Here is a 26,125-nt window from a genome sequence, read left to right as displayed (position 1 = left end):
CCTTTTGATTGGTGAGTTTAGGCCATTAACATTCAGGGTTATTATTGAGACATGATTTATATTCCCAGCCAATTTTGTTTAGTTTTGGTATTTAACATGACTTGGTTTCTCCTCTGATTAGATTTTCCTTTAGTGTTATACTTCCCTCTGCTGATTTTCATCATTGCTTTTCATTTCCCTTTCTTGGAATATTTTGCGGAGGATATTCTGTAGTGCAGGCTTTCTAGTTTTAAATTCTTTTAGCTTTTGTTTGTCAGGGAAGGTTTTTATTTTATCATCAAATCTAAAGCTTAGTTTTGCTAGATTGAAGATTATTGGTTGCCATCCATTTTCTTTCAGAGCTTAAGTTGTTCCACAATCTCCTGGCTTTAAGGGTCTGGGTTGAAAAGTCTGATGAGATACAAATTGGTCTCCCCCTATATGTGATCTGATTTCTCTGTCTTGTGGCTTTAGAGATTCTATCCTTATTTTGTATGCTAGGCATTTTCATTATAATGTGCCTTGGTGTAGATCTGTTATAATTTTGTACACTTGGTTTCCTTTAAGCCTCTTATATTTGGTTTCCCAATTCTTTTTTCATGCTTGGGAAATTTTCTGCTATTATCCAATTGAAGAGATTGTGCATTCCTTTGGTTTGAAACTCTGTGCCTTCCTCTATCCCAATAACTCTTATATTTGGTCTTTTGATGCTGTCCCATAATTCTTGGATATCTGTTCATGGTTTCTTACTCTCTTCACTGTGTGATGAAGTTTATTTTCCAGATTGTATACTTTGTCTTCATTATCTGACGTTCTTTCTTCCAAGTGATCTAATCTGTTGGTTATGCTTTCTATTGAGTTTTTTATTTGATTTATTGTATCCTTCATTTCAAGGATTTCTGACGTTTTTTTTCATAATCTATATCTCTCTTGAAGTAATCTTTTGCTACCTGTATTTGCTTTCTTATCTCATTGTTGGAGTGATCAATTTTTGCATGTATTTGCTCATTTAGGTCATTCTTTAATTCACAGATCATTTTAATTATGAACCTTCTGAACTCCTTCTCTGACATTTCATCAACTTTGCTGTCCATGGGTTCTGTTATTATAGTGTCCTGGTTTGTTTGGGGCACTTTCCTCCCTTGTTTTTTCATGTTTATGTGTCTTCCTTTCTTGCTGTGTGGATCTGAGACATTACAGTTTTTTCCCCTATATTCTTGTATTAACCATGCAGATTGTCTGTACCTCACCTTGATGTTGGGCTTCCAGACCCTGCTGGTGTCCCTCAATGTATGCTACTGCATCCTGGACCTGGGTCCTGTACAAGTTGACGTGGGTGGATATGGGCAGCTGGGTTTGACCTCCCATGGTAGTCTGTTGCTGGGAAGGGGCTGTCTTGCACCAGAGATGAAGCTCTAGCGGGTGTCTGCCCCACCCAGGGAAGGATGGACCAGGCCTACTGTGAGCCTGGGTCCTGCATGGGTTAGTGGTCTGAATCTCTTCTATCTCATGAAAACTTTGTAACTTTCTGAAACACAGGCCATTTATAGGTTTGTTTTCATCCTTAATTCTTTGATTTTTTTAAAGTAGGGTTTTTTTAGTTAATATTGCTTATTTTGGTTATTATGAGAATGAACATTATTCTGTGAACTTCTGTTTAATACCTGAAGTTTTTAAAAGTAGCTTTCAATGACACTGTTTTCCTAAATACAGAAGGTATCTTTATCAACCTTGCTTTTCTTTTAGTATTAACGACAATGATATGTTACATTTATAAAGTACTTGTTGAGTACCAGTTACCTTGGTGCATGCTTTCTAGCATCATCATATTTAATACCCATAAATTTGAGAATAGGCATTATTATGTCATCCCCATTTTGCAGTTGAGAAACCAGATAGGTATTTCAGTATCATAAGTGAACAGCTACAGGCACTTTCAAACTTGGGGTTCAAACTTGGGGTTCAAACTTGGGGTTCCTTTCTGGAACAGATTTGCAAAGTCACACTCAAAGATATGGCAGCTATGTAACATAAATAAATAAAGTGGGTATATATGAAAAATAACAAAGCAGGTGGCATGATGAATGATAGTTAAGACTTAGCCAAGATGCTGGCACAAAATAAAGAGTAATCAGCTCTGTGGCAGACTCTGTTGGAGAGTACATGCCTCATTTAAAGGTGAGGTCACTTCTCAACTCTAGGTAGTTTTTACCTATGTGAGAATGCAGACCCATTCCACACTTTTCAATACAAGACAGAAATCTGTATTTTTTACACGAGGACCCTTAGCTTCTATATGTTGGCTACTCTTACAAATAAAAATAAAATGCAATGTACAGACCCACATGCTGAGTCCAAAATTAAGAAACATCTGAAGACTTAACCTGTTCTTTGGGCAGCCAGTTACCAATTCCCTGTAATAGAGTCTGAGGTCTTTTAAACTGTTAAGTCATGCTGCTTCTTATTGCCCCGTTTAAATACCTTCCTTTCATATGTGCACTAAATGAATTGAGGAAGTGAAGACCTACTTTTTAGCTAATGTGTTTTATTTACTGCAAATGTATTTTATTTACTGCTGTTATGCAGTTGTACCCATTTGGATAAAAACTGCAAAGGCAACCTACAAGTTGCCTACAAGTACATTGTTTTGAAATCCTGAATTCTTCATTTATCTGCCTTGAGTGGTACAGTTCTGATATAAGGCATGTCTTATGGTAAGTTGATGTGAGGATCCAGGTATTATTGAATACTTAGTTAATTATTTATTAATCATGACTTTCTCTCCCTTTCTTTTGTAACATAGCTTTCACTTTCAGAAGAACAGAATGAAATAATGAAAAATGGCTGTGAATCTAAAGAGCTGGTCTACCTCGTGCAGATTGCTTGTCAGGTAATTCTGAATTTGTCCTCCACTGCATATAAAGTTAATAAGAATTATTTTGAGTAATCACCAAATTCCTTACTATAGTGTGTTTCTCACATTGCCTCAAGGATTATAATCTATATAAAGATACTTATATTGAAGTGAAATTGGGCTATAAATAACTATTGTAAGAAAATAAGATGGTATTCTTAAAAAAAAAAGAGAAGTGTGTTCATACAATAATACATGGAATGCCCAATTTAGGTTGCAACTTACATATCTTCTCTTTGCATTTTTTAAAGGTTCCTAAGGTTTTGGACACTTATAAGTAAATAATAGAGATTGTGGGAGTATAGGTGTTGAAAACAACATAAAATAAAGTAAAAATTTTTCCCCCAGTTATATTGACATTTCTACATGTACCCACTTCAATAGAATCAGTTTAGTAGAATCAGAATACAACTTTAAATGAAGATACTTCTCATGAGAATGATGTCATTTTTTTTTTGCATTTGAATCAGATGATGTATAATTTCTCATTTTTCTGAGTGTACAGGTTGTAGAATCACATTGGTCATGCAGTCACGTATATATATACAGCAATAATAATGTCTATTTATTCTGCTGTCCTTCCTTCACCCCCATCCCCTCCCTTCCCCTCCCATCACTTCTCTCTACCCAATTGATGTCATTTATTGATCACTATGTTAGTTGAGTTAACTATTGATCACATATCATGATGGGAGATTTGACCACTTGTCTCTGCCTCAGCTACTCCCTGTTCTGACCAGGACAGTATTCCTCTATAGTATCACAGGAAGAAAGTGCATGTGATTTTGAAGAATCTGATGCTTATATCACATGGGAAATACTTAAATTCTTAGTTCTGGTGACTTTAAGGAAAACTTTTCAAAATAAGTGCTTTTATTTTTAGGTGCCAGAATTTGGGATTGGAAATCAAATTTAGCTTGAATATAGAGTCAAAATATATCAAAGTCACATATTTTTCATATATGTTTTGTTGCATGTCATCTCAGTTTGAAGGAGTAGGCAACTCTGAATTACTAAATTTCATGTCATATTTCATAAAATGCTGTATTTAGTAAGTTAGTTTTTTCTCTGAATTACTAAATTTCATGTCATATTTCATAAAATGCAATAGTTAGTAATTTTTATTGTGAAGTTTTAATAACAGGTCTGTAAATGTAAATCTTATTAATTTTCTCTTTGCTATAGAAGCAGTGAAAGTTGGTGATACTATAAATTCAGTACCTCCATGTATTTTACTATTTCATTTTAGTGGATAGGTGACAGACCCCTTTAGTCTTGGTGATTTGTGTACCTTTGAGCTGAAAATTCAATTCTAGAAGTGGATAGGCTGAATGTGAATAGAAGATCTGGTGATTAATGAGACCTGGGGGAAAAGAAGTAAGGAAATAAAAGTCATGGAAGAATCTCAAATAGGTCCTTGATGACCTGAAGTGTAGTTCTATTAAGAGAATGAGAATGTGGACGTTGGTAAATTGATTTTTTAGGTGAAAATATTGAAAAATTCTGTCCTGATAAACTGTTGCTAATAGATGAATGGAAATCTTTTTCTAGAGTACATGTTTGGTATGTCAGGAATGAATTTATTAATTCCTGTACAAGCTAACACATTTTAGCATCTCTTCTCACCATTTATTTCCATATGCTCAGAGAATGCAGATATTTTTATTCTCATTAGCAAAACATAATCTCAAAAATATCTATGCTGTTTCACTTAAAAGGCAAACATGCTGTTTGGGGCATACATTAGAATTTATAATTGTTACTCAATTGTACTTCCGTATATTAGTGACCTAGATGTTAGATAGTTTCCTGGTTGTAAATATCCTATTCAGCTGCTTAAAAAATTGCAGATTGCTTCGTGTACTATTTATTACATCAAAGTAGTAATTTACTACATTATTATAATGCTTATATTATAATAATAATATGAGCATTATTATTATTCTCTGGCTCACAAAGTAATCTTTGAAGCATTCCCATGATGTGTGTGTGTGTGTGTGTGTGTATAATCAGTTATAAGCCCTATTGTAAGCCCAAAACATTTTTTTTTTAATAACTAAGACTCACAAGCAAACCCCTTAATTTTGCAAATGGGGAAAATGAGGTCTAAAGTCCTGTAGTAGCTATCCTAAGCTGCTAATATGGCGTATTAGCAGTGGGAGCTTCTAAGGACTTCATTTTCCTGCCTGCCAGTTTTTTTCTGTCTCTCAATGGAATTTTCAGTCTAGAATAGATTTGAAAACTCGCTCAGTCTCCAATTAAGATGGCCATTAACACTGATGTTATCTATCTGTTCTAGAAGCTATTTATTTACATATTTTATCTCTGCTAACTTCTAATTTTTAATAATGTACAGTTAGCATTCTTTTTATATAACCACACTTCTTGTTCCTTCATCTTAACCTCCTCTTTTCTTGTTCTGTTAGCTTAGATGACGACATATTAAATGTCTTAAGATCTTTTTCCCTTCTGGAGGATAAGTGATTCTACTTTCAGTAGACCTTATTTTTGAACCTTTCATTATATCTTTTTGTCTGCCCTTTAAATTTTTTCTTCTTTCTAAATTGTGAACCCAGCAATGTAAAGACTGTCTTTCACACTGAATGGACCCAAATTCAGTAGGCACTTTTTTATCATCTGCGTATCTGGCACACACACATGCAGCACTTCCTTTTAATTCTTAAAACAGCTCTGTGAGGCAGATAGTCTGGTTTCCATTTTATAGAAGATGAAATAAAGATAACAAATGTTATCTTCTACAAGGTCATGAAATTAAAGAGAAGGTTTTTTCCAGGATTTGAACACAGCTGTCATGTTTTTCCTACTCTTCCACCATTTTCTAATAACATGATTTGTACTTGGTTTGGCTACTCTAAAATCTTTAAGTATATCTCAAATGTTAATGAAGTCTTAAGAAATGCATATAACTGACAAGTCTAGTTTCTTTGCATGACTTCAGCAGACAGGATCTCCCCTCCCCCTACACCTTTCAGTGGAGCCTTACATTCTAGAGTCTCTGAAGGAGCTAGTTCAAGCCAACTGGACATAATTCCAGGCCAAGAGACTACAGTCTTAGAAATACAAAAATATTTAACAACTGGTATAGCACAAATCCGAAGCATTAGAACAGATACTAGTCACACAAGTCTAATTTAGCTGTATAGGTGTGTCTCAGCTGAATATTAACCATAGATAAATTGCTGTCAGATGTCTTAAAGAACAGATCATTAATGACCTGTTTGATCAACTCCTTCCCTCTTCTACTAATCATTATTTAGAATAAGTTGTCTTCGCTAATATAGGCATCATAAAATAGCCTCAGCTATTTCCTCTTTAATCTTTTCATTCTACTTATAAGTATCTGCTGTGTCAAACAAATAAACTTCTGTGGATGAAGAAACACGATCTAGTTTGTGTCTTGATGGTGTTTTGGGTAGGAGTCCTTTTCATTCCGTTTACTTTTCTGAAAATCATGCTATTTTCTTTGCATATCCTGTACTTCACAAGAAATAATGTGTTTAGTTTGAAAGTAGTGAAATTATTAAAAATCCTAGGAAATTCAAGAATATGTCATGAGAGAGGTTTCTGCCTTTTTTATCTTTCAAAAATAAGTAAACACGAGCTTTTAAGTGTTAATTTTAAAGTGACAAATTTAAACCTTTTTATTCAAACACATGCCCTGATGAAAATCCTGTTTTGATCTCTTCTTTCTCTGAGTGTAGTTTTTTGTTATATGAGTAATTGTTGTTTAATAAAATAATACTTTATCATTTCATTATCAGCTTTAGATTAATTGACATTAATTTTTCTTATTCAAGTTCATGTGTGTTTACTACCTTTATATTTTAACCAGAATTCATCAATATTTAAGAGTTTATTTTTTTTGTAGATTATTTAGTAAGTATTTACTGTAATCTCAAGGTTCCTTTATGTCATGGTAGATGGAGAAAACAGTTGGTTTCAAGGGAATGCTTCCTTGTCTCAAAATATCTCCCATACTCCAATGTTCCCATGCTTGAAATTCCACCATCAGAAATGCATTCCTTGGTATTAAATCTTTCCTTCTCTACTGAATCCATTTAGAGAATACTGTTATGTCAGGAGCAGGGGAACTGTTAACAGCCTCTGTGTATGACATAGGCAGATTGCCAGCATTTTTATTTAAACTTTATAAAGCTTCTGTGAAATATAGATGTTACTCCCATTTCAAAGATGGGTAAACTATTGCTCACAGATGTTTAATAATTCGCATAAGGTTCTGAATTTAAGGTTAGATGAGGTTAGGATTTGAATCAGTTCTCTTTTTCTCTCTTTTCACTGAGCTTTATACATTTAAGGAGATAACAGAGCATTAGTTATTTTTCAGGTAATTTCCCCAAGACGAAAAATTTCCCAGGATAAGGACAAAGACTGTTCTCAGAAAGCACAAGTGGTTCCTTTTCTCTTACCTTTATTCCTCAGCCTTGTCAAGAATGATTTTTGCCTATGATTTTTGCTAAGTGAAATAAGCCAGTCCCTCAAAAATCAAAGGCCCATGTTCTCTCTGATATTTCGGATACTAAAACACAATAAGTTGGGGTGTGTGGGGTGGGAGAAGAATAGAAGGTCATTGGATTAGACAAAAGGGAATAAAGGGAAAGGAGAGGGAATGGGAATAGGAAAAACAGAATGAACTGAACATAACTTTCCTATGTTTATGTATGAATATACCACCAGTGAAACTCCACATCATTTACAAACACAAGAATGGAATGTTATACTCCATGTATATAATATGTCAAAATATACTCTGCCATTATATATATCTAAAAAGAACAAGTTAAAAAAATTATTTTTGCTACCCTTGGATATAGTACTTGGTATAATAATTAATATTAAAAATTTATAACAAATAAGATTGAGACAAGTGTATATATTAAAGAGTTTTGTTCCTTTCAAAGTTATTAATCATTTAAAACACTCTGATTATTTACTTTATTTGAGCTGTTTAGAAATTGGATACCTAAGCATATATTTTTTTACATTTGAAATTTAAAGTTAAGTGCTAAAAAATAAAGTTAGGTGTTTAAAGCACAAGGTGTTTATTTTTAGAGTTTTACTCAGTCAATTTAATCATTTTAAGTAATTTTCAAGTAATATGTTAAGATTTTAACTTTATAAATGAAAATATGTATAAGAACAGACTTTTTACTGGCACAAAAATATTTTTAAGAAATTGAAAGAAGTCCATTCATGGTTATATGAGGAAATACATTTGAAATCTAATCCCCAGCATTTATTTTTGGAGCTCTGGAGGCATTCACATGGTTAGTTATTTAAGTTTATTCTTTGAGTAAGACTCTTTGGTGAAAGAAAGGATGCTTTATTTTTTAAAAAAGTTAATATACATTGTTAGAGCAGTTTTATATTCACAATAAAATTGAGCAGAAGGTACAGAGAGTTCCCATGAATTCCATGTCCTGACACACTTAAGAGTTAACATCCCACACAACAGTTTTTGAACCTACACTGACACATCATTATCACCCAGAATTCATAGCTTACCTTAGGGTTCATTCACTCTTTGAGTTGTCTGTTCCATGGGTTTGGACAAATATATAATGACATGTACCCATTGTTATAGCCTCCACATAGTTGAAGTCATATGATATGTAGCCTTTTCATATAGGTTTCCTTTATTAAGTAATGGTATTTAAGATTCCTCCATTGTCTTTTTGTGGCTTGAGTGCTCATTTCTAATTATATATTGCAGTATATCCAGAAAATGGGCCATTGTCTGGATATACTACAATTTATTTATCCATTTACCTACTGAAGGACATCTTAGTTGCTTCAGGTTTTGGCAATTATGAATAAATTTGCGTTAACTGCATGCAGGATTTTGTACTAACATAAGTTTCCAATTCATTTTGGTAAATATCAAGGATTCCAATTGCAGGTTTGCATGGTAAGAGTATGTTCAGTTTCTACAAAGCTGCCAAATGCTCTTCAAATTAGCTGTACCATCTTGCGATTCTACCATCAATGAATGAGGATTCTTGCAGCTCCACATCCTTACCAGTATCTGTTATTGTCAGTGTTTTGTATTTTGGTCATTCTAATAAGTATCTTGTTGTTTTGATATGCAATTCCCTAATGTAATAGAATGTAGAGCAATTTTTGTATGTTTATTTATTTGCCATCTGTAGATTTTCTTTGGTGAGGTGTCCAGATCTCTTGCCTATTTTTTTTTAAATTGAGTTCTTTGTCTTACTGTTGAGTTTTAAGAGTTCTCTGCATTTTTATCTGTCTGATTTAGTAATAAGGGTAATGTTGGCCTTGCACAATGAGTTAGAAAGTATTTCCTCTGCTTACTTCTGAAAGAGATTGTAGATAATTGGTATAATTTCTTCTTTAGATATTTAGTAGAATTTGCTAGTGAATCCATCAGGGTTTGTTGCTTTCTGTTTTGGAAATCTGTTAAATGTTGATTCAGTTTATTAAATAGAAATAGGCCTATTTAGATTGTCTTATTTCTTCTTGTATGAGTTTTGGCATGTTTGTGTCTTTCAAAGAATTGGTCCATTTCTTCTACATCATCAAATTTCCAGGTATAGAGTTGTTCATAATATTGTTTCCTTTTTAATGTGATCTGTAGTGATGTCCCTCTCTCATTTCTGCTATTTTTCATCTCCTCCCTTTTTAGTTAACTTGGCTATAAGTGTGTCAAATCAATATTTTCGAAGAATCAGCTTTTGGTTTTGTTAATTTTCTCTATTGATTTTTTATTTTCAGTTTTACTGATTTCTGCTCTAATTTTTACACTTTTCCCCCTTCAGCTTACTTTGGATTTAATTTGCTTTTCTTTTTCTAGTTTCCTTATGTGAAACTGAAATGGTTTATTTTAGATGTTTCTTCTTCTCTAATATATGCATTCAGTGTTATACATTTATCTTTAAGCACTACTTTCACTGCATCACACAAATTTGGATAATTTGGCTATATTTTTGTGTTCATTTAGTTCAAAATGTTTAGTAGTTTCTCTGAAGATTTCTTCTTTTCTCATGTTTTATTCAGAAGTGTGTTATTTAATTTGTAAGTATTTTGGAATTTTCCAACTATCCTCCTGTTACTGATTTTTAGTTTAGTCCCATGTGATCTGACAGTGGACAATATATATCTCAATTCTTTTAAGTTTGTCATAGTCTGTTTATGCCCTAGAATGTGATCTGTCTTCATGAATATTCCAGGTGAATCTGAGGTGCATGTATAATCTGCTGCTGTTAAGTAGTCCACAGATGTCAAGTATGTCCTATTGATTTATGGTGCTATGGAGTCAACTACATCCTTGCAGAGTTTCTTCTTGGTAGATCTATCCATTTCTGACATAGTATTGGTAAAGTCTTCAGCTATGATAGTGGAATTATCTATTTCCCCTTGCAATTCTATTAAGTTTGGCTTTATAGTATTTTTATGCTCTGCTTTTAGACACATACACAATAAGAATTGTTAAGTTTTTCTTACAATGTTGATCCTTTATCATTATCACCTTTCTTTATTCCTCATAATGTTTCTGCTCTGAAGACTGCTCTGTCTGAGATATATACAGCTACTCTTGTTTTTTAAAATTAGTGTTAGCATGGTATACCTTTATCCATTTCTTTCTTTCAGTCTATTTGTGTGATTGATGGATTGATTGCAGTACTGGGGATCAAATCTAGGCATGATCTACTACTGAGCTATATCCTCTACTCATTTTATTTATTTTTTAAAATATTTTTTAGTTGTAGATGGACACACTATCTTTATTTTATTTATTTTTATGTGATGTTGAGTACTGAACCCAGTGCCTCACACATGCTATGTGAGCCTTCTACCACTGAGCCACAACCTCAGCCCCTTCTCTTTTTATTTTGAGACAGGTTCTCTCTAAGTTGCCAAGACTTGCCTTAAACTTGCATTCTTCTGCTTCAGCCGGCCAAGTAGCTGGGATTATAGTTGTGTCCCACTGCATTGGACTGTGTCTTATATTTAAAGTGAGCTTCTTGTGGATAAAGTGGTTTTTATCTTGTTTTTGATCCAATCGAACAATCTCAGTATTTTAATTGATGTGCTAGACCATTGATATTTAAAGTGGTTATTGATATAGCTGGATTAATATCTAACATATTTATTATTGTTTTCTATTTGTTGCCCTTGTTCTATGCTTTTTTCTTCTCTATTCCCCATCTTTTCTGTGATATGATGGGCAAATAAAAAATTGTGTATATTTAAGACATAGAACATGTTTTGATGTGCATATGCATTCTGAAATCATTATCACAATCAGGGTAGTTAACATATACATCACCTCACCTTGGTTTTTTTTTTTTTCTTTTGTGTGTGTGTGTGTGTGTGTGGTGAGAACACTTAGATCTACTTCAGTTTCATGTTTATAAAAACTTGAGCAATTTATATGACTCCATTTCTTCTCCTTCTCCTTATCAATTATATATTTTAAATATATAATTATCAATTATATATTTTAAAAACTTCCCTTAGTTGTTGCTGTGGATTTTTCAATATACACTTACAACTAATTCAGTTTTTCTTTCAAATAATTGTATTCTGCTTTACCGGCTGTACAAGTACTTCACTTAGTACAGTCTTAATCCCTCTCCCCTATCCATTCTATCATCACTGTCATTATTTCACTTTTATAAAGCATGTATACATAAGCATATACATGAATAAATACATTACTTTTATTATTTTGAACAGATTCTTATCTGTTAGCTCAATTAAGAATAAATAAAACAAAAGTTTATTTTACTTCTACTTATTCCTTCTCCAGTATCTTTTTTTTTTTTATGTAACACAGATTTCTTACTTATCTAATTTTCTTCCATCTGAAGAACTTCTAGCATTTCTTGCAAGGCATGTATACTGTCTGCAACTTTTTTCAAATTTTTGTTTGATGAAGTCTTTTCTCCAGTTTTGAAGGATAATTTGATAGGATACAGAATTCTAAGTTGGTGGGGTTTTTCTCTCAACTCTCTTAATTATTTTATGCCACACTATTTTTTGTTTCCATGGTTTCTGAGGATAAGCTGGATGTTAGTCCTGTCTTTGCTCCTCTAGCTAAGGTAGATTTTTCTTCTGACTTCTTTCAGGATGTTTTCTTTAACTTGGATTTTCTCAAGTTTGAATTTGATATGCCTAGGTTGACATTTGATTGCTTTGTATTCTCTGAGTTTCCAGGGTCTGTGATTTGGTGTCTACATTAGTTGGGAGAAATACTTAGTCATGATTGCTTCAAATATTACTTTTGCTCCTTTCTGTGTTTCTTCTGTGTCTGATTTTCCTGTGAGGCAACTTTTACACCTTTTGTAGTTTCTCCACCATCTCTGGGTAATCAGTTTCTTTTCCCCAGTCTTTTTCCCTTTTACTTCTTAGTTTTGGATATCTTCAAGCACAGAAATTCTTTCCTCACCTGTGTCCAGTCTCAAAGATGTTACAAGTGTATCAGAGATGTTCTTCATTTCTGTTACAGTATTTTTTATCTCTAGCATTTCTTTTTGATTCTTTGCTAGAATTTCCCATTTTCTGCTTATATTAGTAATCTGTTTGTGCGTTTTTGTCTACTTTTTCCTTTTAAAGCCCCTAGCATATTAATCATAGTTCTTTTAAATTCCTGGTCTGGTAATTACAACATTTCTGCCATATCTGAGTCTTGTTGATACTTGTTCATTCTCTTGAAACCTTTTTTCGCCTTATCATTTACTTTGTACTTCTTTGTTGAAAGGTGGACATACTAGATGAATGGAATTGCAGTAAGGAAACCTTTAGTGTCCTGGTGGTAAGGTCTTGAGGGGAAGAGAAGCATTCTATAGTCTTGTGGTTAGGTCTCATTCTTTTAGTGAGCCTGTGCTCATGAACTGTGGTCATGTGCTGATCAGTTCCCTTCCCAGCAAGTGGTCAGTATTACTAGAGTGAGCTGGATGGAGTTCAGGGTTCCCCTACTGTTGGTTTTCAGATGGAGTGGGGATTCACCTTTCCCTCAAGTAATTTAGGCACTGATAAAACCCCAACAGATCAGGCTACAGAAAGACAGTTTCTTCTGAGGGCAGGCCTTGTTGAAAAGAATGTAAATACTCTGGCATCTTCCAAGAGTTCCTTTTCCCTTCCCCTTGCTGGAAACTGAGGAGATTTTTCTGATATTCATTGTGAGGACCTGGTAGAGCTTCTGAAGGTAAGATTCACCAAGGTGTATGATTCCTCCCTGAGACTGGACTCCATGGAGTTTTAACTCAGTCTTGTCATCCCTGAACCTCCAGAAACTTATCAATTACAGTTTAAGTTCTCCTACTCCATCTCTGGTAAAAGTCCATCCATAGATTTTTATGCTGGTGGATTTCTACTCCAGTTATAATGGTAATGATTCTCTGTATTCACCTGTCTTTCCCCAATTTGAGGGACAGCAGTTTGCCCTGTAATGCATCTAAGATTTGTTGGTTTTCAGTTTTTTCAGCTTTTATTTGGAATGGTGACTTTTAAGTTTCTTTTATGCCAGATCAGAAACCAGAAATACAACATGCTTTTGCAATCTGACAAACATGATCATTTCTGAAACGTAACTGAATCAATATTATTTTCATGCTGCTTCACATTTTCATATGATACTTGGTAAGACAAAGCCAAAATGAGCTAAAAGTTGACTGGTCAAATAAATACAAAGCATAAAACAATGTATTTTAAAACCTTTTTAAAAATTTGTTTTAAATATCTGTATAGGAGGACTGTCCCAAGGAAACAAAACCAACCTTTTTAATTAAATGATTCCATTCTGAGTTTTTTGTTTATTTCACCCTAAATACTTAGCATTTATTCCTCCTGTATAGCTACAACTTCATCCTGTTTTCAAATATCTCTCCATTCTTTCTAAAACCCCTCTCCCACCAGTCTCTGGTAGTCACCGTTCTATTCTCTGTTTCTCTGAGTTTCATTGTTTGAGATTCCACATATAAGTGAGAACATGAGGTGTGATTTTTTTTCTTTTGGCCTGGCTTATTTCTCTCAGCATAATGTTCTTCAAGTTCATACTTACTGATGCAAATGACAGAATTTTCTTCTCTTGTGGGGCTGAATTAATATTTAATTGTGTGTGTATGTATATGTGTGTGTATATATATATTTACATATATATCACATTTTTAAAATCTATTCATCCATGGATGAACACTTAAATTGTTTCCATAATGTGACTATTGTGCATAGTACTACAACGGAACATGGGAGTGCAAGTATTTCTTTGACATTTTGATATGTATATAAAATACATAGGTTATATACCCGATAGGCTATGGGAATGTCAAACCATATAGTAAATCTATTTTAATTTTTTGATGAACCTCCATAGTTTTATATTTCTACTAACAGTATACAGGTGTCCCCTTTTTTCCACATCTTTACCAGAACTTGTTGTCTTCTGTCTTTTTAATAATAGACATTCTAATTGAATTGATGTATCTTTTTATACTTTTCACTTATATTTCCCTGATGATTAGTGATATTGACCATTTCTTTATAAACCTGTTGGACAGTTGTATGTCTTCTTTTGAGAAATGTTTGTTTAGTCTGTTGCCCATTTTAAAATCAGGTTATTATTCTTTTGCTATTAAGTTGCTTGATAATCCTATATAATCTGGAATTAATACCTTACCAGAAGTATAGTTTTATAGTTTTGATTTTGAGTATATTTCCAGTCTCAGTAATAGAAAATGTTTGTAATAACTAGACAAACAACTGATTTTATTTTTCTTTAATTTTAGGAAGTATTCTCTGACCCAGAGTTATTTTATGCTTTTTTCCCCCATAGGTTTAAAGTCATGAACTATTTCACTACCTAACAGTTATTCTCAAACAGAGTCTGTGGACTTTGACCAGTAGTAGGAAGAGGGTTAATGGAAAATTCTATCTTATTTTCCATTATTGACCTTTCAGTATAATATAATTCACTAGAGTGTTTTGGAGTTTAACTATTTACTATCGAGTTAATAGAAACTTCTTATTAGAAAGTATAAAGTCTTGAGAGCTCATGTATAATGGCATAATTTTGAGTGGACATACTTTATAGACAGAGTTATGAAAAATGGTATTGTGAATGGATAATTATGATTGTAATGCATTCCACTATTTTCATGTAGGTAAGAAATTTTAAAAAAAGGAAAAAAAAGAAAGTATAAAGTCTCAGGAATAAACTACCATTATAAAATAAGGCCTGATACCAAAGCATTTCCAGATAAAGATCGATTATAGGAGTGTTTCTTCCCTACGCATAGGGCAAAAGCTGGATTGTTAAAAGAAGTTATGAAGATTTTCGGGTACTTGATAAACATCTTCATCTCTGTATTTATGACCGAAGATTCTCCCAGCTCTCAGAGCTTCCCCGTTCTGACAGTCTTAAGGACAGTCCAGAGGTAAGCAGAAGTGATCACTACATATTATATATGAATTAGTAGAAACTTTTGTCTGTATACTAAATAAAAGTTTATGTTGAGCACTTAGAGTCATTCCTAGGATTACATATCATTTCTATTTCATAACAGAAACATTAGTAGGATGTTTATAGTTAAAATTGGTTCAGTATATAATTTTATAAGGGAGAAAGTCCTCATAATGATAATATGTAAACAGGCATTATATGTTAGCAACCATTCTTCAAATAGCACATGAGAACATGAAAAATTAAAAATGTTTACTTCCTAGTAAACAGAAAATCTACATTCAAAGAGTGCTGTTTGATTAGTTTATAATGGCAGGTTGTGTGTGCACATGTTTCCATTCCTGCTAAATAGTCCTAGCAAAAAAAAAAAGTTTTTTTTTAATTTAAAAGAAATTCTTTATAGCATTAGTCAATTTTTGACTCTTTTGGGAGTCAAAAATTTGACTCTTTTGGGAGTCAAAAATTGGGAGGAGTTTTTGAAAGTAGGTGGAATAAGATTTATGGGAACAGAAAATATAGCCTAAAACCCATATAGGATGATTCTAGAAGGTAGGTAAATTAGAAGTTTTACATGCAAGTACTGAGTGAACAGAATATAACTGAGAAGAATGTACATCAGAAGGCCTTTGAATGTATGATTGCTGTCCTCTGAGGGGAAGTGAGTTATAATATCCATGAATAAGGACAGATTTTTGGAAAATTAGATAATCAGAAACTTTGGGAAAGAACATATGATCTTTTAATTTTAATAATAACCAATCTGAATAACTGAAGTACATATAAAATGAAAATATCTAAAGAGAGAGTTAGTGAGCTTGAGGTCAAGTCAAGTCATTTATAAGAATATGGTCCTGACAAGGGAATTTTAAGGTGGTAACAATATGTATAAAGCATTGGATTTGTTTGAATAGAAAGCTGTTTAGGGAGTAGAACATAAAGAGGTACTGTTGATTTGGAGTATGGAGTTAGGGATGTTCAAGTACAACTTTCCAAATGCAAAATTCTAAATAAAAGGAAATATTTTATCTAACTGATTGTTAACATGAAAAACAATAGTGCTTGAGAAATAAGTTATTTACAAACAATAGGCACTTTATGAAGTATTATTATTAAAAGAATATTAGGTTAAGATGGCTGGATTAGTTTTAAAAAACAATATCAAAAAGGGCTATAAGCTTTACCTCTTGCGTTATCTATTCTATTAGCTGTAAATTACTTGTATCTGTACTAAACAAAGATATAACTAACATTTAACTTTTAAAAAAAGAATATTATCTTGAAAGGGACAAAAAATTAAAAAGTTTTGAGAGTATAGTTGAAAATTGTGGAGAATGGATCCAGAGCAGTTCCTATTAATAGGGATTATAGGAGAACAAATCAGATAGGAAGAAATAAAAATAAAATAAAAATTAATATAAAAACTTCCCCATAAATAAAGAAAACAATATTTTCAGACTCAGAGGGCCCATGAGTGCTACCATATAATGAGCAAAAGGACTCACACACCAAGAAGCACTGTAGTGAAATTTTAGGATGTCAAAACATAGAGAAAAATCCTATGACTGTCCATAGAACAAGAAGCAGAATTTTTTTTTCCTCAAAAGAACAAGCATTAGACTTTTGAGCTTCAGTTATAAATCCTAAGAGGAAGTACTTTTAAATTTAAAATTAATTCCAAGGCAGTTTAAGTAGATAGGGCAAAGAAGAGCCATCATCAGTCATGGAGGGACTGATCCTGCATTAGAGGCTTAGGGATGTCTTAAAATCACAAAGATTGCTTCTTACTATAGAAAACCTAGAAGTCTCTGTATTCATTTCCCATCTCTGCTTATTTCTTCATTTTTCTCAGACTCTAAAATTTCATGGACAATGTGCTATTCCATGGGGTAGGATCATTCATGAACATGGCTGCTCCTACCTGGCACAGGCATGGAAGATTATAGAGAGTCTTGGAGAATAGGGTTTCTGGAAATCAGGGGAAAGCTAGGCAGAATAATCAAATATGGATCTTTAATAAACATTTTTTTTTACATTTTCAATACAAAAATAGAGCAGTAAATAACTTCTAATGTTGTAGAATGACATAACCATTGATAATAAGGGGTAAAAAGTTAAAGCCCTGGGTCTGAATCATCATGTCAGTGCCCATAGTTTCAGTGGCAGTCCTCTGTGAAATCCTCTGTAACCATTAAAATGCTTCAAGATATGTAAACACACCTCTACCTCACCAATAAACAGTTCACTTCAGAGTTTCTCTGCCAGAGAGTACAGTATCTTTCCTGTGAGTTATACTGAACTTTTTCTTTGCAGTCAGTCACTCAGATGCTCATGGCTTACCTGTCACGCCTTTCAGCTATTGCTGGTAACAAGATCAACTGTGGGCCTGCCCTTACTTGGATGGAGGTATTACCTAATTCACTTCTTATGAAAATTTATTTTAAAGTTATTTTCTTAAGAAATTTAACATTAATTTGATAGTTGAGGATCAATAATCAAAAGAAGTGGAGTTCTCAACTGGGAGGATGGATATGTGATACATAAAATGTTTTTCATCTCAAGTCTCCTTTGATAATTTGTGAAATGAGTTTTAATATATTTTATGAATCTTCATACTTTTTTTGGTATTCAGAGTATTAATGTTCACATTGAGCAAACTATATATTTTTTAGTTTACTTAATAATTGAATTTTGTGGTAAAGGGAATTGAAACTGGGGGTGCTTTTACCATTGAGCTGCATTCCTAACCCATTTTATTTTTTATTTTGAGACAAAATCTTGTTAAGTTACTGAGGCTGGCTTTGAGCTTGCTATTCTGCCTTAGCTTCACAAGTTGCTGTGGTTACAGATGAGCACTACCTTGCCCAACTAATAATTGAAAATGTTTTTCACTTATTTACAAACAAGTAATAGCTATTTTAAAAGATCTGATTTAAGAGTATATTGAGTGAAACATTATCCTGTAGGGGCTGGGGTTGCGGCTCAGCAGTAGAGCACTTGCCTAGCACATGTGAGGCCCTGGGTTCGAACCTCATCACCACATAAAAATAAATAAAATAAAGGTATTGTATTCAACTACAACTAAAAAATAAATATTTATAAAAAGACCAGAGAGAGGAAGAATTATGCTGTATATGTGTAGTAAGAATTGTAATACATTCCGCTGTCATTTATTTTTTGAAAAAATAAAAAAGAAGCATTATCGTGTAAATATGTTAGATATTTGTGCTTAATTTGCATATAGTTATGTATTTTCTACTCCCAACGGAAATTGGGAAGACAAGAAGGAAAGCAGAAAGCATATTGAACTGTTGACCTTGACTTTTCCATTACATACTATGTGTTTTTGTAATTTATGTTTTCCTATCTTATGAAAGATTGAATTACTTTTTCTTTGTTTAACCTCTTCCAACTTTAGCATTGAAATAGTGTTGAAATGATGTATGTTAAATGCCATAGCACAATGACTATCATACATTAACTATCTAATAAGTGGTATTTGTGTTTTTTAAAAGACTTTGAATCATTATCTGTCTAAATTAAATTGAATTATATTTTATAAGTAGTCAAAGAAACTTGTGCAGGTTCCATGTCTTTAACCGTCTCATAGTATGTGTGCTTCATTACAGATTGATAATAAGGGAAATCATCTTCTAGTTCATGAGGAATCATCCATCAACACTCCTGCTGTTGGTGCTGCCCATGTTATCAAGAGGTACACTGCTCGGGCTCCAGATGAATTGACATTAGAGGTAAATAATTATGCATTTTGTTCTTTAGTCCCCGTTACCTTTCTAGCCTCATGCTTAAGTGTTTTAATCATTTACTTAATTTTAACAAATTAAAAGCACCAGGTATTTCTGAAGTCCTTTATCTTTTGGCCTGGAAACTTTTCTATTTTTGTTTAAATGATCATGTCCATCCTTTAACACTCAGCTTCAGCATCTCTCATTTCTTCTAGAAAGCCATCCTTGGTATCCCTCACCTTTACTACATGCAGATAACACCCCCAAAAGCTGGAATGAATGTCATTCAGAAAAGCTTTCATGGCTTATCTATTATTACATTTAATCATAGTTTTCCTCCTGTTTGTTTCAGTGGACCTCTTGATAGCAATATCTTTCTTTGTGCTTTTAGTGCATAAAAACGGTGATACCCAGTAATACCTTTTAAAAATGTTTGTTTAAAGATTGAGTTAAAGGACCAGACGGAGGGTGAATGAATATTTCTTGATCAGATGCAAAAGGAGAAGGGAATTACATTTCTTCCTCTAAAACTATGTCTCAGGTGGTAAAAGACAAATGCTAACAGTTATTCAATTTAAGATAGAAGAGTATCAGTTTTTACTGTCTAGCTTCTGAATGGTTTTCAAACTACACTCTTAGGTTCTGTGCAGAAAGAAATGCAGGTCTTCAAAGATATCATATCTCTTAGCAAATATGACTATGAAGATGGCTTAGTCATGACTTGAGAAGTCAGAGTAAATATGTAGGTTCCTAAAAATTTGTATATTAGTTTTAGTGCTCTTAAGTATTAAATTTTGTTTTTCATAGATAATAGCACTTGTTTTGATGGAGGAATATAACTTCTATGAAATATATTACTTAATTATTATAATTAAAATTATTAAAATATTCATGTAAACTCACTAGCTTGCTTTTTACAATGAAGAAAGTTAGGTCTATAGTGGAGTGTTGGACTATAGTGGGTTGTTGAAAGGAGTTGAATTGTCATCACATTTTGTACTTACTAAGAACAATCCATCTTGGGCCTTTCCTATATGATTAAATAAGATATATCAGTATAATGGCTTGCACATGGTAACATAATGGTAACATTAATGGTATTATTGTTTTAAATATGAGTATTTGAAACTTCTGTAAGTGAATCTCATTGCTTCCAGTGACAGTGGTTACAAAGTACACAAGTTCTACAACTTAGCATGGGGTTATACCCCACTGAACCCATTTTAAGTTGAAAATACTGTTAAGTTAAAAATATATCAAACATGCCTAACCTACTGAACATCCTGGCTTAGCAACAAGGGCATTGTAGTTTCTCAGTTGTCTGCCCTTGTGACATGACTGATTGGAGATGTGGCTCCATGTTACACAGTATCACAGAAGAGTATTATACATATTACTAGCCTGGGAAACAATCAAAATTCAAAATTTGAAGCACAGTTTCTACCGAGTGCATATCACTTTTGCACCATGGTATAGTCCAACCCAATACACATAGGAGTCAGTATTTTAAAGCATAACTGATGACAATGGTATGATACCTAGCATTAAAAAAAATCTTCATCTAAAATCTAGCTTTCTGACATTACTGCATATGAGTTACTAAGATCACAGTTTTTGTGTTGCTTAACATTTTTTTAGAACTTTCCTTAGCAAAAAGTAAGATTATTAAATTATTTTAAAAGAGGTAATATATTTTTCCAGAAATTATTAGCCAGAGCATAAAATAGTACTCTGTCCTTTTGTGCAGTTCAAATTTAAACTCTAGGTATAGCAATTGATTTAAAATTGAACTAAAACAATTTTACTAAAATTTTGATTCTTTTAGGTGGGAGACATTGTTTCCGTTATTGATATGCCCCCCAAAGTGTTAAGTACATGGTGGAGAGGCAAGCATGGGTTTCAGGTAAGCAACAAAAATTAGGTGTGGAAAAATTCTAAGAACACTTATCTGTATGTCATTAAAAATCCTATTTCTAAGGTGTACTGCAAGTGGACTTTGTCATCAGAAATGTTGTCTTTAAATGGCATTAAACCTGGATTTCCTTGTCCAGTTGCTTTTGTGGTTTTGTTTTGTTTTCTCCCCCTTCTTTATCATTCTGCCAGTGTGAGCAGGGTCGCAGGCCTGAGAGCTTCTTTTAGTATTAATTTGTTTTTTTCTGGGAAGTGGGGGAGGTGGTGTTCTAGGGAGTGAACTCAAGGGCACTCAACCACTGAGCCACATCCCATGCCCTGTTTTGTATTTTTACTTAGAGACAGGGTCTCACTGATTTGCTTAGTACCTTGCTTTTGCTGAGGCTGGCTTTGAACTCCAAATCCTCCTGCCTCAGCCTCCCAAGCTGCTGGGATTACAGGCGTGGACCATAGCACCCAGTTTAGTGTTAGTTTTAAATCATCATTCATGTATATTTTCTTTTTAAAATATACTTATTAAAAATAAGTCAGTTTGATAAAATTTTTCTATAAAAAATTATTGTAACGCTTGTTAGAAACTTACTGTATTACAGAACAACAGTAGAATCTAAAGTCTTCTCATTTATATTTTCCATATACATGTAAATTGTTTAATTTAAGACTTTACAATGGCATCTTTTAAATTAACTTGGGACTAATTTTCATAGAATGGAATGGGGTTTCTTTTCTCTTTTAAAATTGTCCATAAAGGAGACTCTGAAAAAGCTTTAAAATTATGTTCTTAATCCATGGTGTGTATGTGTGTGTGTGTGGTTTCCTTAGAAAAGTATTGTGAAATGCTACACAAGTAAACCACTTTCACTACAAAGTCAGAAATTTGATTCCTAGTATATAAATATTTTGAGCTTGACATATTTAAAAATCCTGATTATTAACTGTTCATAAAATGTATTTTATAAATGAATATTAATACCATTTAAAACAGTTAATTGTGGGGTCCGGAGTCAAATTGCCTGAACTATAATCATGTATTATCTTGGGCAGATTATTTAATGATCTGTGTCTCTGTTTCTCCATTTGTAAATTGGGGATTGCAGACAATATTTTTTCCATGTAGACTTTGTCATGAAGGTTAAAAGTATGAAGAGGAAAGTATAAAATACTTAGACCAGGCCAGGTGTGTGTGTGTGTGTGTGTGTGTGTGTGTGTGTGTGTGTTTTGCTCAATAAATGTTGATATAAAATTTAAATAGTTCTATTTTTTATTTTAAAAATTTAATTTTATCTATACATTTCTAATAAAAAAGCATATATAGCAATTCATCAGTTTATTTGCAGTCTTTGGAATTGAATTTCTTCTTAAAACCAAAAGGTTCCACTTAAAATCTCTGTACTCCCTCTCAACATTTTAATTTTGATTGTAAAAATAGTAGCAAGTTTGTCTTTATTTGTGTAACCGTTATTTATTGATCAATGACTATATGCTAGGTATAGACTTATCTTCCTAATTATTTTATTTAGACCCACACAAGTAAGTCCATTACATAAACAAACTAATTTTCTTAAAGTCATAAATTAAGTATTCTAAAACTATTATAACTTAGTTTATTGCCAAAACACATTATTTAAAATAAAAACAAGTGTTTTAAATTCAAGGAGATTTCTCTGTCATTGATAATAAAACTTGCTCCTGTAGGAAAGTTATTTTTTGTATTAGTCTCAGAAAGGCAATGGTGTCTGTGTAGATCAAGGTGGAGTGTTCCTGTGAGAACAGCAATTGATGTAGGGGTCCCCATAAAACCAGCAGCAAGACATTTTTAAATGTCAAAACTTTTTTTTTTAAAGGAGTCCAATATTTTAAGGAAAGAATCCACCTGGTTCCCTATGCCTTGCAGTCCTACACACTAGTCCATTTGTAAGACTGCAAGGGAAGGTGGGAGTTGGGAGACTTGTTGAGCATCTGCTATGCACAAAGCATTTGACATTTTACATGCAGTGTGTTCTTTAATTTTAAGAAACTTCCAGATAATTTTTATCTCCTAATTTTATGGAGAGAAGGCAGTTTTTGAGAAGTTTAATAAACTGTCAGGATGTTAAATGAGTCTCTGTCCCATTGCCTGAAGAGCACTGAGCATGATTTCTACATTCACTCTCAAATTATTAACTCTCTTCACTTCAGTTTTCTGTGCTGTAGAAAAGAACATCTTTCCTTCCCAACCAGGGAGGATTGTGGTAAAGATTAACCAGCTGAGGGCTACAAAGCATACCTGTTTACTGGTAGAGACTGAGTGTTAGTTAAGATTTTATGTAATGATTAATAAATTGTATCCTGGAGAAAAGCTCCTCCTCAGGCAACTCATGAAGTTCCCTACTCTTGATAAGTATTTAAAAATTCTGAAGATGTGTTCCTCCTGAGATATCCTTTAAGAGTGGAAGATAATCTTAATTATCCATGTATATGATAACTGTAATCTATAGCCCTTTTATGTCCTGATTTTCTATTTTAAAAATCATGAAATAATAACTTTTTCTGATGACTCTCATACTTTTAATTTTTTAACTAGTAAAATGGTTAATCAAAGAGAATCTCATATAACCTCAGCAGGAGAAGAGGTGTCAGTATAGCTGCCCTGATTAGTTTAAGTCAGCCCACTGGACCTCTAGCCCCATAGTGCCTGCCTAGGTGAATTCCCTGAGGCCTTCTGAAGTAGCTCAGAGGACCTCAGCAGAGCTAAAAACCACAATTTATGTATAGTGGATCTTACCTTTATATATTAGATATATTACACCAAAAGCTACTTTAAACTTTAATTTTTAAAAGCTAGTTCACAGTGTAAAAGTATTAGAAAAACATGTCCTTTAAAGGGGCATTTTTATGTGAGCCCTTTCAAAAGGTCAATATTAAATTTCTCTAATGTAAATTATATCTTAATTCTTGGTATTTCATAAATTCTGAGGTAGGTGGGTCATATAAATTCAGAATGCAAACAGTCGTGCTTATTTTATAAATATGTGTGTGAGATTTTATGTTTCCTATTATTGGGCATGGCTGTTTTTCTTTCATTTGTCTGTTAGATACTGTTATAGTTTGCTAGGGCTGCTATAATAAAATACCACAGACTGGGTGGCTTAAATAACATAAATTTATTTTTGCACAGTTCTGAAAGTTAGAAGTTCAAAATCAAGATGTTGGCAGAGTTGATTTCTTCTGAGGCCTTTCTCCTTGGTTTGCAGAAGGCTGTCTTATTACTGTGTCCTCACATGGCATTTGCTCTGTTCATGTGGGTGTCTTTGAGTTCTTATCTCCTCTTCTTGTAAGGATAGTAATCCAATTAGATGAGGACCCACCCACTATGACCTCATTTAGTCCTCACTAAAAGCCTTATCTGTAAAATACAGCTATAGTTCTGAACTATGGAAGTTAAGAATTCAACAAAAGAATTTGGGATGAATACAATTTAGCTTATGATAGGTGCCACTCAACCTGGATAAAAGTGGGTTGAACCACTTTTAGGGCTGGGCTGAAGTTCCTTGGGCTTCATGGCCCAGTTGGACTCTCCTTGGAGGTTGTGGAAGGGTTCCTAGAAGAGTATAGTCTTAAGTATGTGTCTTCTGGGGAGAGGATCTGCAGGTGAACCAGTGAAACCTCTCTCGGTGGGCTCATGCTGACTGGCATGGAAGAGCATACCTCAGTCAGCCAGTTTGACTGACTTTGGTTATATGCCAATTCTGCAAAATGGGCTCTGACTGCAGACCACAGAGAAGGATGCACAGTGGTGCAACCTGTCTTTCCTCATGGTGCAGAGGAGATGAGGGGCTTACTTGGCATGGGGGTAGCCAGGACAGTGGTCTTCCTGGGGATCCAAATCTTTGGGTGCCAATTGGGAGAAATCATTAGGGAGCAATAGCATGGGCTGCTACTTCCCATGGTAGAGGCAGAGTCCACTGAGCTGTTGTGTTCTGAGCACTGATTAGAAACTTTCTGAAATATCTGCATTTGCAGCTCTGCTCAGCCTCATAGGTTACGACCTGTTACTTGTACACTACTTTTTTCTTTCAACAAGGTCCCACACATGTGTTGTCTCCTTTCTCACTTGCCATTAAGACCTGGCATGGTTCAGGTCTCCTTGCGGAAGCCTTTCCTTTATATTGCTATGAACTAGTGCTGTGCAATTGCTGTGTTGTGATTTTCTTTAGTATTTGAAAGTATTTATTAGAGTTTTTTAAAATAATAAATAGACCCGATTTTTAGTATAGGTTAGTATATATTACAAAATAATTGAGCAGATAGTTCATGGAGTTTCATAGAGTTATTCCTCCTACAGTTTTTCTATATTCACATCTTACTTAACAATGCAATGATTAGAATTGGCAAATGCTGACCTTTTTCTCATGTCAGTTGTTGGCTGTGTTTACTTGAAGTACGTGGTAAGCAGTGTTTCTAGAAAAGTGGTCTGAGGAACACCCAGACCAGAATCATAGATAATAAAAATGCAACCATAAATCCTACCCACAGTTACTAGAACAGTTTTGGCTTTGCTTTTTGTTATAATTAATGAACCAGTATCAATATACTGTTATTAACCATAGACCATCATTTACATTAGTCTTCATTCTTGATGTTGCGTATTCTGTGCATTTTGACAATTGCCCAATGACATATATCCATCATTTTATTTTCATACAGAATTGTTTAGTCATTCTTCAGTTATTCTTCCATGCTTCACCAGTTTATGTCACCCTCTCTCTGAATTCTGGTAAACACTAATCTTTTACTATTTCCATAGTTTTGCCTTTCTCGGAATGTCATATGGTTGTCATATGGTCTTTTCAGATTAGCTTCTTTCACTTAGTAATTTGTGTTTAAGATTTCTTTCATGTCTTTTCATGGTTCTGTAGCTCCCTTTTTGAAATCACTAATATTTGATGTTAAGGATGAACCATGATTTATTATCTAATCACTTATGGAAGGAATCTTGATTGTTTCCATGTTTTTAGCAATTATGAATAAAGCTGCTGTAAACATTCATGTGTAAGTTTTTATGTGAACGTAAGTTTTCAAGTCCTTTGGGTAAATACCAAGGAGTATGATTGCTTATCATGTAGTAAGAATATG

General features: G+C 33.4%; 1 protein-coding gene across 1 annotated transcript in view; it reads left to right on the top strand.

Moving 5' to 3' along the window:
• Positions 1-26,125, top strand: part of Arhgap32 (Rho GTPase activating protein 32) — a 227,475-nt gene that overhangs the window by 131,963 nt on the left and 69,387 nt on the right. The window contains exons 6-10 of the mRNA XM_026392440.2: positions 2,783-2,869; positions 15,193-15,330; positions 17,667-17,759; positions 18,983-19,105; positions 20,925-21,002. Of these exons, the coding sequence (XP_026248225.2) occupies positions 2,783-2,869; positions 15,193-15,330; positions 17,667-17,759; positions 18,983-19,105; positions 20,925-21,002 (519 nt within the window). The remainder of the gene's footprint in view (positions 1-2,782; positions 2,870-15,192; positions 15,331-17,666; positions 17,760-18,982; positions 19,106-20,924; positions 21,003-26,125) is intronic.

Source organism: Urocitellus parryii, chromosome 4 (genome assembly GCF_045843805.1).
Source record: "Urocitellus parryii isolate mUroPar1 chromosome 4, mUroPar1.hap1, whole genome shotgun sequence".
NCBI classification, from domain to species: domain Eukaryota; kingdom Metazoa; phylum Chordata; class Mammalia; order Rodentia; family Sciuridae; genus Urocitellus; species Urocitellus parryii.
This window is presented reverse-complemented; position numbering and strand designations above follow the sequence as displayed.